The 15,565-nt window shown below is 33.0% G+C and overlaps 2 protein-coding genes across 2 annotated transcripts; one reads left to right on the top strand and one right to left on the bottom strand.

The window, feature by feature from the left end:
- Positions 1-1,664: 1,664 nt before the first annotated feature.
- LOC123886878 (pentatricopeptide repeat-containing protein At3g48250, chloroplastic-like) lies at positions 1,665-3,032 on the bottom strand. Its single transcript, XM_045936151.1, has one exon. It carries the CDS (start codon positions 3,030-3,032, stop codon positions 1,665-1,667), a length of 1,368 nt encoding a protein of 455 aa, XP_045792107.1.
- A 4,417-nt stretch (positions 3,033-7,449) lies between these two features.
- On the top strand, positions 7,450-10,193 carry LOC123884725 (protein DEHYDRATION-INDUCED 19 homolog 2-like). The gene is made up of 5 exons (XM_045933897.1): positions 7,450-7,816; positions 8,717-8,835; positions 8,935-9,006; positions 9,125-9,351; positions 9,864-10,193. Exons 1-5 carry the CDS (start codon positions 7,741-7,743, stop codon positions 9,964-9,966), a joined length of 597 nt encoding a protein of 198 aa, XP_045789853.1. The 5' UTR covers positions 7,450-7,740; the 3' UTR covers positions 9,967-10,193.
- Positions 10,194-15,565: the final 5,372 nt, after the last annotated feature.

Here is a 15,565-nt window from a genome sequence, read left to right as displayed (position 1 = left end):
CAGAATGAGAGAATCACCATTTTTCGACTGGTGTAATACTACTATTCACCCATCTTGTAACACACTATAGAATAAAGCATCCCTCAAACAAACACATTGTGAGAGCATCATCAAGAGCAATGAAGCAGAAACATTGTTGAACAAATCTATGAAAGAGTGTAAAGTTGTACCCATAATGTTCAAAACATGTACAAATTAGTCTGAACTCGGATTCGCCACTGAAATTCTATATTTCAAAAAGGGCACCCTGGGGAAGCAATAACGCAAGTTATGAAATTTCGAACTCAACTGGAGTTATGAAATTCTATACTTCAAATTTAAAAAATGACAGAGTTCAAAAAATAGCTCAAACAATCAGAACCAAAACAGTTAAATAACTCCTTTGTTGGAATGTATTTTTTTGAAGTGAACCATGGTAAGACTGATGTACAAAACACATCAATGAATTCAATTCCTGCTCTAATTAAATGGAATATGAAATTTAGGCACAATTCAGTTTAATGAAAGAGAAAAAATAGCACCCCCTCAAAATTTCTTTAACCGCAGGAGGTTTTACTTGGTTTACATGGAAACTAATATACTCGTGTATGCACATTAGACACTTGTAACTTCACTCATGTACAAAATGCATCTGTCATAATCAGTTAAGTCAATCCTCCAGAAATAAAGTTAAGAGTTCTTTGATTCTAGAATACAAATTTATCCACATTAAAGGAAATATGAACTTTAAAATATGCATTTAAACAAAACATATGCTTATTTTTTAAAAATGAACTCACCACCCAAAAAAATGAAACTGGTTATATAAGATGGTTCATGTTGGCATCACAACATGATTATTGTAATGCATACAACCTCTTCAATTATTCCATTAATTATGTATGTATGTAAATGACATACTCTTATCAACTTATCAGCAATCAATTGAAAATGATAATAAAAAAATTGGGGACAAAGAAGGTAGAGAGTAGCTCAACTATCATATAATTTATTTCAATAATTCTCACCTCTTTCTTAACATTGCCTTGTCAATGGCAGAGAACTTCAAAACAAAACAGTAATTCAATGAAAATGATAACATCCTTCTTAAGTTCTTAGTTCCAAAGTGAGTAGTCAACATATGCACTCATCAAAATAAACTTTGTTACATTATGAACTATGATGCAGCCCTGAATTCAGAAAAATAAATAAAATAACTAACCTTGGAAGCCAAAACAGCATTCCAACTTCAATTTTCACCCCCCAAAAACGCACTCATCAAAGGTCAATCTCCCTTAGATGAACAAAGAATCTGTAATGGGTAAACCTTATAAAAAAATTGCTATTCGTGATGAAATTACTGGTATACACGAGGTTTTCTGCACCATGCAAAAACCAAACTTGCCTAAAAGCCTGATCATAAAGCTAATGATTTGGGGAAACTTGCAATTAGTAGTCTAGAGTGAAAGGAAGTTGCCACTTGCCTCAATCCAAGATTATGCCATACCACAAAAGTCAATAGCTTGCCCTGATACTTACAAATGACAGATTTTTGAAAGACCAATAGCAGGAACCCAACCCATGATCACCGACTTTTGACGCAGTTTGGATCTACTCATTAGCATGATTGTAGTTATTTTGAGAAACAATGAGATACACACTGGGACGAAAAAGTTTCCTGGGTATCAAGTAGCACTACTAGCAGCATCCGAGTCTTCACATAAAGAAGTAAATTCACTGACTTTTTTACGTCTTCTTATTTGAAAAGGATACTTGCACAATAGATCTTTTACCTCGGAGAGTCTATCTTCTGCTTTGAAAGATTCAAAAACATGAAGATAGGCTGAATGGGACCGAGGACTTCCCTTTCTCCATGCCTTCAGGAATTTCACAGCATCCTCCACCGTCCCATACTTTGAAACATACTGCACAATGGGTTTGTTGAATGGAGGGTACTTGTGTTTCCTCATCAAACAGAGAAGGTCAAGTGCATCTTCAAATTTTCCGATTCCTAACAGGTTTTCAATCATTTTCTCATACTTACATTGCCTAGGAGAAGTGGAGAAATTTCTAACCATCTCTACAAGAAACTTGTATGCATCGTCTATTTTCTCTTGACTAAGAAAACTATCAATCAGAGCGGCTATCGCACCAGCATCTGCATTGCAGTCTTTTTCAATCACCTTACTTAAACAAAGTAATGCCTTATCTAATTCATCGGCAGCACAATGCCCTTGGATCAAGATGGACCAAGTTTTGTCATCAGGGATGCAGCCACTAGACTCCATCTCCTCCAGCACCTTACATGCTTCTTCAACCTTCTTCATCTTACAAAGTCCAAAAACCACTTGACTGTAGGTAGTATTATCAGGTTCATAGCCAGCATTTCTCATCGTCTTAACAATATTTTCAGCTTCATCAAATTTCCCAGCATTTGTCAAACACCTGTGTATTCCATCGTGGATTTCCTTTGTGAGAGTATCCCCTGCAGATTCATATTTCTTGGCCACCCTGAAAACAAGATCATAATTTGACGAATCGCTTGTAGCAATGGCGTTTAAAAGAACACAGCAATCATGAGCCGATGGCACATATGAACCATCCATCATATGCTCATAAAGCTTGACAGCATCCTCCATCATATGATTCCTTACAAGCTGCATTGTTATCTTCATATAAGTATCGATATCCAATTCATGATTCACACTTTTCATCTCTTCAAGAACACTCCAAAACTCCTCAATTGAACCAGGCCTTGCAAGAACTCTAGCAACTGCATTGTAAGTCACCGTATTATGTTGATAACCAGATTGCTTCCCAACCCAACGAAAGAATTCATAACCCTTTAAAGGACAATCTCGAAGCTCTTTCAAAACCCTTATTACAAAACTATCGGAAAGCCGAATTTTAAGCTCAACAAGTTCATTCATAACCTCATCACTCCATTCAGATCCTAAAATAACACCAACCACCTTTTTAAAAACAATATGCCTTTCATTTTCCTTAAGCATTTGCTTAAAGAAGGTTTTAAGACAAGCAAAATCCTTATTCATTTTTTCTCTTCTAAAACCCTCTAAAATCGATCGATACGTCACTCGATCAATAAAAAACCCATTTTTCCTCATAATCCTAAGAGTAATCCAAAATTGATTAATTGTAACATTATTAGCTAAAATCCTAAGAATTAAGTTACACAATGAAGAACTTGCAAGAAACCATTTTTTCTTACTGACCCAATTGAAAAAGCTAGAAGCTTTTTGTGGGTCATTATCCAATTGATTCAAAATGTAAATAACAGTTTCATGGGTCAAAGATGGGTAACATTTTTCTATTTGATGTTCTAACTCTTGAGACCAAGCGTTTGTTAAAACAAGGTCAACAATGGAGTTGGGTTTGGAAGAAAAATGGCGTTTTTGGTGAAAACGTAAATCGTAAAACGGAAAGGGGAGGAAAAGGGGTGGTGGAGTATAGGGAGAGAAGTGATAAACCTGGTGGTAATGAGTGAGTTGGGGAGAGCGAGTTGCAGTGAGTCGGAGGGGGAGTGACGAGTTGAGTAATCGGAGATTACTAAGGATTGGTTTTAACGCTTTCATTGCTGATCGGAATGATGAACACGAGTTTCGGATCAATGCACTATTATTTGCATCACATGCGAATTCAAAATATGATTCGTAGGTTCCTAAACCCTTATTTTTATGACAACATAATAGTGCACGAAACTCACGACCAACGGTTTATCCCAAGTATTGATATCAACTACATTCTTCTCAAAATAGTGTTCCGTCTCATTTTATACGATCTATTTTAATTTTTTTAGTAAGGCGAAGAGCATTTAAACATCAGATGATAAAATAGGCTTCACGCTCATTCTTTGCCTATATTTTCTTATTTTATTAATAAAAAGAAAAAGAAATATATACAAAAACTGAGGGATATAAACAACCTAATCCAGTAAGTCCACACAAGCGCGTAGGACAGTGAAACATTCCAACCGCTAATTAATCCTATTTTTATTTAAATGTACTATTTATATATCTTGTTTTAATCATATTTTTTCAGAAGTATATAAATGTAAATATTATCGTATAAGATTTTGTTTTCGATGAATATTTTCAAAATATCAAATTTTTATAATCTTTACTAACAGACAATTAAAGATATTGGTAATCAAAAATTCAAAATTATGTATTGGCGTACGTGTAATGGTCAATAAATTCTTATATTTTGGGATAGAGGGTGTATGTTTTTCTAAATTGTTTGACCTAAAAAAAATTTGTTTGACCTAGATATCCCTAATTACTTCTGATTTGATAAACAATTATGAAAGTTAAGGGGTCAAAATTGTAAATTTGTAAAGATTATGAGGCCAAAAGTGCAATTTAGTTTTTTTATAAGGAAGTAGGTTTTTTTTTTTATAATCTATTATTGTTGGACCAATCTAAAGTGGCAAGCTCCATGTTTTAGAAATTAGAGAAAAAAAAAATGAACAAAAAATAAAAGTTTGCCCTATCGCAATCAGAAACACATGTATAGGGTGTACATAGGTTAAGCAAACCCGATCAAACTCACCCGGTTCGCCTTTTAATCATTTAAAAGTAGTGGTGCTAAATCATATCATTCTTTTAAAATAGGTTATTTTTATGATGCAAAAAAGAGTAGTGAAAATGTGTTGCACTATTTTTTAAGAAGATAAAAATGTTGTGTCATTGTTATTTTTATAAAAAAGAATACGATGATTCGTCATTTAAGCATTTAATATTAAAAAAAAAACTAAAAATTTGTGTGTACAACCCACTCAATTTAACTGGAAAATGAGTGAGTTTACCTAATCCAATGCAATACTAGAGTGTAAGGTTATTTTACTTGATCGAATCCGGCGTACACTATATTTTTTTGGGTCTTAGTTTTGGTAAAATTCAACTCAATTTGGTCCACATACACCCCTACACGTGTATCTTCTCCTTCTCCCTCCTCCCACTACTAGAAGAAAGTTTTTTTTTTTTTTTAAGTAGCTAAAAGATATTTTATTATTATTGATTAGAATATGAATATTTTGTATGTTATAACTTATAAGGATTTTAAGTAGCTAAAGTTTTTTTTTCCCGTAAAAAAAAATTATAAAGATGACTATTTTTTATGTTATTGATGATTTACAATATAATTTTTTTTGGGTTCCCATAATATTGGTATGAAGTTTTGACCGCTGTTACAAAGTGGATTCTCCCCTTCAAATCGAAAAAAATATTATTCTTTTTGAGTTTTTTTATTTATTAAAAAATCCAATTATAATATTTGGGGTTAAACCTTCAAATTATGGACCAAGCTTAATTCTCCCCCTCAAACCAAACTCTATATCACCACTGGCTTTTTTCCATTTTCAAAACTCTCTCCATCCCTCTATATAGGACTGACAATGAACCGAACCAATTCGAAAATAGTCTGAGACTCGATTCGATAATTAACTCGTTGAATTTGGTTCATGAACCAAATGAGTCAAACTTGAGTTAAAAATAGAGCTCGTTAAATAAATGAGTTGAACTGAAACTATATATAGTTCGACTCGTTTGGTTCATGAGCAACTCGATATATATAATAGTAAGTTTTTTTTTTTGTATATGAGACCAATAAAAAGCTCTTATGAGAGATAGTGATATACACAATGTATGTGTTACTTTTATAGTGATTAGTGAGTATCATATGTGTTAATATATGTGGACAACAATTCAAGTCCACATTCCAATATTATCTGAATGAAACACAATATAACATTACAACTTTATCATACAAAATAAAAATATTGGTTGGTTGATCTAAGTATCAAACCACTATTTCATATATGATAGTATGTTTACACTAGGACCGACAATGAACCGAACCAACTCAAAAATAGTTCAAGACTCGATTCGATAATTAACTCGTTGAACTTGGTTTATAAACCAAATAAATCGAACTTGAGTTAAAATTTAAACTCGTTAAATAAATGAATCGAGTCGAGCTTATGCGAGTTCGACTCGACTCATTTTCAGCCTACCTCAATAGTCACCAATCACCAACTATGACCAAATAGAATATATTAGAATGTAAAATGATAAAAAAAAAAAAAAACTCAACAAATTCGATTCTTAACTACGATATCAATAGCTTTTCTGCATCTTTTATAAAACTATTACTTTATGGTCACAAAAAAGACTACTTTCCCACATTCGGACAAACTTTTGGTGTTAGAGGTTCGTTTCTTCATAACTACGATATCAACGGTGCTCACTGCCACGACATTACTTTCTTTGTGTTCTCACTTCTCAACAATACTAAACTTTTCCTTCATCTCCTTAGCTCACAGAGACTACTTTTTATTTCATATTTTTATTTAAATTTATATTTTTGTTGTTATGTTTTTATAAAATTACAATTATCTATTAAAATTAAATTAAAATAATAAACACTTAATAATTTTTTTTTTAGTTTTTTGCAAATAACTTATCAGGTTCACTCTGAGAAAGTCTAATCCATTTCACTAAAAAAAGACTAAAACTTCAAAATAAACACTAATAAAAAGATAATAATAAGATTAAGATAGTGAAAAGTTTGGTTTTTTTTTTGTGTCCAAATCAAATGAACCAAGTCTTTATTTATAAAAAAAATCATGAATTTTGGTAAAAAAATAAAAAAATAATTTGCGATGAAATAATTGAGTTCAAAGTATTAATGTGATAAAAATCCAGACAGCCAATCAAAACACGCCATGTGTCCTGCGCCAGGTTCTCTCTCCGCGTTTGGCTTCCTGTGACGCGCCCTGTCGGCGCGCGCCCTGTCGGCGCGTGTCGTGCACGCGCTCTGTTCATCCAACGCAAACACAACACGTGTCCCCCCGTTCAGATTCAACTATATATGTTGAATTTTTTCAACACATCTCTCCTCCGCATCATTCATCACACTCATTACACCCCTCTCCAATCATTCAACACTCATTCAACATATTCATTCAACACCATTGTAAATAGTCTTATATGAAGAGCACAATATTGAGATTGATTAATATGTGATTGAACTACTTCCCATAACCGAGTTATGATATCACCATTGATTCGCAAAACAGCAAGTACTTGACAGAACAGTACATGACAAAATAAGATAGTACAGGACAAGACAAAAGTATATCGAAAAGAGATAGGGCTATAATATTTTTTATATTCGAAAATAAAACGGATATTTTCATATTTTTTATAGTTGTACTGTGGACAAAAAGTTGTCCCATGGTTCAGCGGAGGACAAAAATTCTTAATTATTAAGTTAGTTTTTTTTACTGCTTGTTAGATTTGATTCATAGATCTTCAACTCCTTTGATTCTTAGCCCAATTAATTTAATCAGTTGATTGATGTTGAACTACTCATCCCATACTACTTACTTTTGAAGCAAGTTGAATCCATCTTTATGGAAACCAAATAGTACAGTAGTTCCTTCCTTTACATGTGCATTGAAAACAGGCACTGTTGATCTTTTTGTGTGTTGGAAAAGCACGAGTGTCAGAAGCCAAACATGACTCAGCAAAACATCACAATGCCACAAAGCTATTGGTGACTCATGATGACTTGACTCATGATGTAAAAGCAAAGTCGTCTCTTACTAGTTGTTGAGACTTCAAAACCTTTTCTCATTCATCATCACCATTCAACCAAACAAAACCATCACTTTCACCTCACTGCACAGAGTCCTCCTCTCAAGAACAAAAAGAAGTTGATATCATCATCATCATCATCATCATGGACTTGGACATCATGGCTAGTATTCATTCTTCAAACCACCTTTCTACTCTCCAATATGCTCCACTTCACTCTGGTTAGTACTACTTGTTTTCCTACTTAGTAGTTACTAGTATTTCCCTTTCTTGTTTGCTTGTTTTCTAATTTGAGTACTCTTTTCTGTTTTTTTTGCCTCATTTGTTTTATCTCAAGTTTGATATCTGAGCTCTTAGTATTATTCAAATTCCCTTTTGATTTAGGCTTCTAAAGTTTTATTTGTTTACTGAGGAAGAGCATTTGGGTTGCCTTGCATAGTGTAAAGTTAGATTTTGTTGCAACTACATTAAGAGTATGTTTGGATTGACTTATTTGAACTTATCTATGTGTATAAACACTTGCCAGACTTATACAAGAGAACTTATGAAAATAGCTTATGATATGTTTGTAAAATTAAAGCTTATGTCTATAAGCTCTCCATAATGGCTTTATAGCTTATATAATAACGATTTGAGTTTATTTTATCTTTTGTTATAGAAATAGATATAAATGCTTAATTAGGTTTGTTTATCCAAATATATGTTAACATTTTTCTTGGCTCATTTGGTCTATTGAAGCATAAGTTAAAAATGGTCATGTCTTATACACAGTCATATTTGACTTGAGGTCTTGATTTATCATTTTTTGATATGCATGACTGAACTGCATCTATAGGATACATGTTTAATGTTTATTAGGTATTTTACTTTGCTTATGGTTGTCTTGAGTTTGACATGTGCTATGGAAATTTTCTAAAGAGCATAAGTGTTAGTGATCTCTTCATTGCGTTTATGCGAGCTTGTAATGTTGTATCTGTATGTCATTCACAGTTAATTTTTCTTTCCTATTGCTTTTATCATTTGAGAAATTGAGATGCTCTTTTTATTACATGCCATGCTATATGGAATCATAGTGATTGTGCTACAAAAGTTTGCTAAGACTAATCCCTTTCATACCACAGATGATTATTCAGTAATCCATTACACAGATGTGAATGATGATGGCCAATATGACTTTCAATGTCCTTTTTGTGATTTCGACATTCAAGTTCCGGTGTTCTGCAGTGATTTCGAAGATGTGGTATAACCTTTCTGTTTCAGTGTTTCTCAAATTTTTGGTCCGGCAGAGGTTATTGCCGAGTACTAATATGTTGATGGTCTTGTAATTTTGTTACATTAGGTTTGTCCTGTGTGCGAAGAAAATTTAGGGAAGGATGCAATGACACAATTTACACATTCAAGCTCGCGAAAGGTATATTTTGCTTATCTCAAAATTGTTGTGCACGAATATTTAATCCGGCATTTGTTTTGACTGTATAACATTTATTTATTGTCTGACTGAATTCAATATAATGATCTTTGATCTGAAGTGGGGGTGGAAGTCTGAGAAGTCTAGCATCTGGTCTGGTAATTCAGCAATGTTTGGTAAGAAACTAGGTGCCAGGGGAAACAAACAAGAATCGATACCTGATCCTCTTTTGTCACCATTCATATGCAACGTCCCCGTTCTTAACTCTAACAGTAACCATCCTGATGAAAACTCTGATGAAAACTCCAGCTGCAGCAACAAGGATATAGAAATTGATAATGCAAAAAGGTATGAATTTTTTCCCTGGAGAATTTTTAGTTGCAGTCTTGCAGATTACTCCCTCCGGTCTCATATATAAGCAGAAATTCATTTTTCAGGTTCATTGAATAACTGATGTATCTGGTCTATAATATGAACTAATATATCAGTTATTCAATGAACCTGAAAAATGAATCTTTGCTTATGTATGAGACCAGATGTATAGTCAAGTGCTGAACCACCACTCTCTTCACAGTTTGAAACAAACTCCAATCCTTATGCTGTCATGATTAAAATTTTCTAGCCTGTGTTTAAGCTTTTCAGATTCTTCGTTGTGTTCTTGTTATCCATACCAAAACTTCAAAGCAAATTGATTACAAGTCATAAATGAATATTCTCATTTTATGATGTTATGACTTACGCCATATAATCTTAGTGGCGACTTATATGCTGGTTTCACAAAAGAGATAGAACTAAGTCTTATGGAACGTCTCTGCTTAAATCCTGCTCATGAATGTTCGCCAATGGTTTTGCCTCTGCAGGTGTATGACTGATGTTGGTGAGCAGGATCAACAAGAACGCGGGCTGAGGGCAACATTTGTTCAAAAATTGATATTATCAACCATATTCGAGGAAATCGTATAGAATTTAATTTACAGTAACATAAGTAATGAATTAGTAGTAGCTTTTTACATATTCAGATAACCTAAGAATTAAGAATTATGATGCTGGTTTAAGAGGAGGCACTAGTTTTATTGCAGTGCTTCGGTTTACGATGTGAAGTAGTATAAACAACAGTTATGTTGATGCCATATGTATTTTACATGTATTTCAGACCTCTATTGATTAATGTCGATTTCTTCGGTTAACTACATGGAAATTTGTTTTAGATCTACTTTACTAGTAAGCCGTTTCGCCTTTATATGGTGTGCTAATTACTGATACATTCGTAGTTTTAATCATTGAATTAATTGGATAGTTAAATTTGTGTATGAATACATAATGTGTGATCAAGTCAATTAAGCATCTGGCTTTGCAATCGCCTTTAGTTGCGGCTTCCACACAGTTGCTTTGCTTATCTTGTGAACATCTTGCAGCAGCATTTTCATGACAGGAATTGAACTTCGTTTCATTCCATGAAACATAATCTTTTCTAGCTTATGGAAAGATCAAACAAGATGCAAGATTCATACATATATAATAATCCAATAGAGGCCACTACACTAGTTTTCTTTTTGCTTATAATGAATAAGATTCTTTGATTGCTATGGAAATGGAACGTTTTAATGAGAGCAAATAAGCATGGTTATGAAATTGAGGTTCAAATCGTGAATCGAAAGACCGAATTTTTGAAATATGAATCGAATTTTATTATGAATCGTAAGATATACATCTAATATCAAATGATATTTTAAGTAAAAAATGACATAGCAAAAATAAATTGAGTGTTTTTAGCACTACTCATAAGTTATAAGTTAATATGTTATCACCTAACCTTAATATAATTTAAGATTCAAGTCATAAATCAAATAACAAAAGAAAAGTGTGTGGCTACTTCTTATGCTAAGTTTAGACATGATTCATTACAATAAATTATAAATTAATAGTGTTAGGTTGGACGCCTCTCTCAATTGATTGTGTCAATAACCCGATTGACAATGCCAATATGGCTAGATTAGACGTCTTTATTGAAGTTCGAACACAGAACTTTACGGTGTATATAAGTTTCAATGATATTTGTCATTTTGTTTATATAAAAATAAATAAATTAATAGTGCTATATTTTATACTACAATATTATACTTAACGAGTGTGATATTTGTTCTCTAGCTTTTGATGATTCATCTTTAACTAAACTTGCCAAAAAAGAAAGAGACTAATTAGCTACTATGTGATGGAAATTTGGTAGAAGAAGCACGGTGTGTGTGTCTAGAGTGGAGACAGAGAAGACAGTGTGTGTGACCAAGCATGTGTTTTTTTTAAGAGAACTTCTTTTGCCGTCTTATAAGTTTCTCGCGCGCTCTATTTTTGCTCATTCTTTACTTATGTATCGGATGTTATAACATGAGAAATTTTAGAAAAAATATCGTTCACTACTTAAATAGCAGATGATATTTGAGAAAATGGTAAGACGACAAAAGAAGATGTCGTCTTTAACTCGTGTCGAAGAATGGCCCAAGCCCATAACAGACCAGGCTGGACATGCAATTTTGATCCTTAGGGTATGGTCCATAACATTAGTGGACCATATGTGACTGGCCACTTTTACTTTACAGTTTGCTTTGTTGCAGATTTTGTTAGCATGTGGTTTGTGGGTGATGGGGCAAGACTCCAAGATGAAATGCCAATGATTCCCTACTCATGAATCAAGTAACTTGTAAAATACTGACACATCACCTAGTTGGTTTGTTGACTATTCCCTTTCCTCGAAAAATGTTAACATATGTCGTAAGAGTACATATTAAAGGAGAAAGATCGAATGTTAAGGTAAAAAGATCGGAGTGTGTGACATCTTTTATATTGAGATGTGCGACATATACATAGGATTGGACATGGTTTGGAGGGAGTGTATTTCGCATCTTATTGTTGAAAATGATTCTAAAATTCTAATTAATATGATTACAGAAAACTATGACATCTTTTAGTTGGGTTGTTCCCACACTTTCATGTGTACTATTCACAACCTTACGACTTTGGATTGATATGTCCAAGTTTGTCATGCTTAGAGGAAAGGCAAGCAGTGTGCTAATTGACCTGCTAACTATAGCGTATCTTTCAACTCTCTTGCTTGTTCCAATGTGGAGACTCTACCTAGTGAGCCCCACACACTACTTTTTGATGATATTTCTAAGGCTTGCATGTCTAAGAATGTCTATTTAATTCCGCAACAGTTTTCTCCTTTCCGTCTTTGGACTCTGTCCCTTATTTGAAAAAAAAAAGAAAAAAGAAGAGTTCTTTTAATTGGGGTAAACTATTTTCTTATAATCAAAATGAATAGCGATGCAATTTGTTGTCTGTTTACCTTTCATTCTAGTATAATTATTTTACATATATATAAAATCTTATAAAATGAATATTAACTCACGAGAGTATTATGAATACTTCAACCCAAGTTATTGTTTGATTAACTTATATTATATTTTGGAAAATATTGATAAGTGCTATTAGGATATTATTTAAAGAAACAAAAGAGGTAACTTTTGAATAAAAAAATGAACTTATTATTTTGAACAAATGTTTGTATTAAAAAGTCTCACATCGGTTGCGAGATAACCTGAATATGTGTTTATAAAGTAGAGGTAATTTTTACCTTAAAAGTCATTTCACAAAGTTGGACATGGTCTTCTTTTCCCGCTGATTCCCCATTCCCTTGACTGTGGTTTCGCTAGATGACGAGGCATGAATGGATTCACGAGATTTCCATTGTTCCTATGATTTTGTGAGTGAGGAGAAAGAAAATGAAAATAAAAATAAAGAAATAAGAATGAGTGAGAGACAGAAAAATGATGAGAAATTATAGAGACATCAAGGGCAGTATCATCATTTTTTCTTTTGGTACATAGACGAAATGACAAAACTATTTAAAACTCACACACACAAAATGAAGTGACTGAAGTTCGAACCCCGATCGTGACGTCCTACCTAGCAATTTCGACATTTCTGTCAGTTGAGTTAGGATTTGTGAACTACTATCATCATTTCTTTAATCCTAAACTTTTATAGAGAAAAAATAAAATATATATAAACCACTAATATGATATGTATTCACATGAAAAAATGTTGAGCATCAATGAAGCCCTCAATCCTGACACAACTACACCGCATCCATGTAGAATACAATATTTTTTTTCTTTTGAATAATGTTAGAGGTATGTTATTATTTTAGAGAAATACCAACCAAACAATAATATACCTTTCGATTTTTTAAGTATGAAACAGTTGGAACACTTACCAATTGTATGTAGACAGTTTTTTCTTTAATACAAAGTACGTGAACAATTAAGGTAGCTAAATTACCTAATGTCATCACAAATATCAAATGCAGTTTTATTATATGATGTTAATTAACTTTTAATTAGCTCCGTTAAAAAAAAACTTTTAATTAGCTATTCAATCTATAATAATCTCAGAAATTAGTCAGCACAATTAGATGGTTACTTGCTAGAAAAGATAAGTACTAGGAAAAATAGTGCATATAATAGAACACACTTGTTAAAAGTTGTCAAGTAGTGACGATAATTACAATTTTTGTTCAGTCTTTTGACCTCAGTTTATCCAATCGCAAAAACAATTTTAATTAATATCAAATACAACATAACTGAAATTATCACGTCCAATCCGTTATTTTCTAGCCGATCAAAACATACTCTTTGTAACTTTCTATCTATCTATTTTTTTTTTTTATCTGAGGTTCCCTTTCATTTTTTTTCCATAACTATAATTTTGTTTAGAAATAACATACAAATGAATGATTCTCTAACCGTCAAAACTCTAACCAACACTACATAAATGCTTCACTTCAATGTTAATCGTCTGAAGTGCTTTGTCTATTTATTGAGACAAAAAAATCCAAATTAAATTAAGAAACTAAACGAACATTTTTAGGCATGCAAGCTCCAGAAAAATCATCAAAAATAAATTTACAGAGCTCACTAGAAAAAGTCTTCATTCTAACACAAACTGAAGAATCTAATGAGAGGCTAAAGTTAGCAAGTCAATCAGTACAATGATCACACTCTTTCCAAGTATGACAAAACTTGACACTCCAATTCAAAGCCAACAAATTTCGAATACGCCCACTAATGTGGGAACCGCTCTGTTGAACTTGCAATTATCCGTAATCATATTAGTGAGAATTTTGGAGTCACTTTCCACAATGAGTTGTGGAATACGCTCCCTCCAAGCAATATACAAGCCTAGATATATGTCCCACAACTCAGTGTGAAAGACGTCATACACACCGGTCTTCTTAAAGTACATAGTCTTTCATCAGTTTTCCATCTAGGGATGGCAAAATTAAAAACCCAAACCCGAGAGACCCACCCGAACTCAAACCCAAGTCAACGGGCGAAACCCGATTTGATTGGGTTTGGGTTTGGGTTCGGGTGACACCCGATAATATGGGTGTGGGTTTGGTATCAGTCAAACCCACACCCGAAACCCATACACCCACCCGAAATATTTTATAATTACCTAATTACCCCCATAGTCTCCCTCAATTTCCTTGGAAGACCTTAAATTTTAGTTGTAATTTAATTTATTGAAAGTCTATATTGTAATTTCTTGAAAGTCTATGTTTGAATTTCCTTTGAAGACCTTAATTTTAGTTGTAATTTAATTCAAAGTCTATGTTGGAATTTAATTTCTTAAATTTGCAAATTATTTTCAAATGTGCTGCGGGTTTGGGTTTGGGTGGAAAAAACCCAAACCCAATGGGTGTGGGCGTGGGTGTTGTTTTGTCACCCGAACAGCCTTTGGGTTTGGGTTTGGGTTTGGGTGATGATTTCGGGTGTGAGTTTGGTAAGTGTCAAACCCGCACCCATGGACACCCATTGCCATCCCTATTTCCATCGAAAAAAGCGACCACAATCTGAAAACTCTCCACCTCCTTCGCAAACACCATCACAATTGAATTTTATCTTGTTAATGTGTACATTTTGCCTTTCTAAACAGCAAAAATTAATATTATGTTGTAGGTCGAAATCGAACTATTGATATCTTTATCATTTCTGATTCATCCACTCCAACTAACCCTAAATTCAGTAAATTGTGTACTTAGAAGCCACTTTTTTTAATTAAAAGTAACATGCAATGGTATTAAGGGGATACTTTCAAACAAGAAAGAAAATATGATGAGACCTTTGCATCGGATAGCTCACAACTACAGTGGATCTTTTTTCCCTAACAGTTTTGACTGATTATTTTGACCATATCATGTGATGAATAAATATTAAATGTATTCCTAAGTTTGTGAAAATCTATACACCAAATCTGATGAAAAATGGCTTCTATGCATCAAATTGCCTGGAAGTAAGCACTTTTGAATATACTAGTAGTATATATAAATAAAGCAACCTTGGATTCTAAAAAGTTGGTACAGATTAAAGTTTCAACTTAAAAAGGTAAATTTTAACCCTCCCCAATTATAAAAAGATAATTTAAAAAGGTCTCAATTATGTACAAAAAAAAAAAGTGACAATTAAATGAGACATACTAATATTCCAACAACTTTCAGACGAGATGC

Source organism: Trifolium pratense, linkage group LG5, assembly GCF_020283565.1.
Source record: "Trifolium pratense cultivar HEN17-A07 linkage group LG5, ARS_RC_1.1, whole genome shotgun sequence".
NCBI lineage: Eukaryota > Viridiplantae > Streptophyta > Magnoliopsida > Fabales > Fabaceae > Trifolium > Trifolium pratense.
Note: the sequence above shows the minus strand (reverse complement) of the source record. Positions and strands in the feature narration are given on the sequence as shown.

What these genes read in the sequence shown, in the direction of transcription:
- LOC123886878 (XM_045936151.1), bottom strand. Translation starts at nt 3,032, where the DNA reads ATGAATAAGGATTTTGCTTGTCTTAAAACCTTCTTTAAGCAAATGCTT.
- LOC123884725 (XM_045933897.1), top strand. Translation starts at nt 7,741, where the DNA reads ATGGACTTGGACATCATGGCTAGTATTCATTCTTCAAACCACCTTTCT. An exon ending in ATATGCTCCACTTCACTCTG is followed by an intron (nt 7,817 to 8,716) that starts GTTAGTACTACT and finishes TTCATACCACAG; the next exon opens with ATGATTATTCAGTAATCCAT. An exon ending in CACATTCAAGCTCGCGAAAG is followed by an intron (nt 9,007 to 9,124) that starts GTATATTTTGCT and finishes TTTGATCTGAAG; the next exon opens with TGGGGGTGGAAGTCTGAGAA.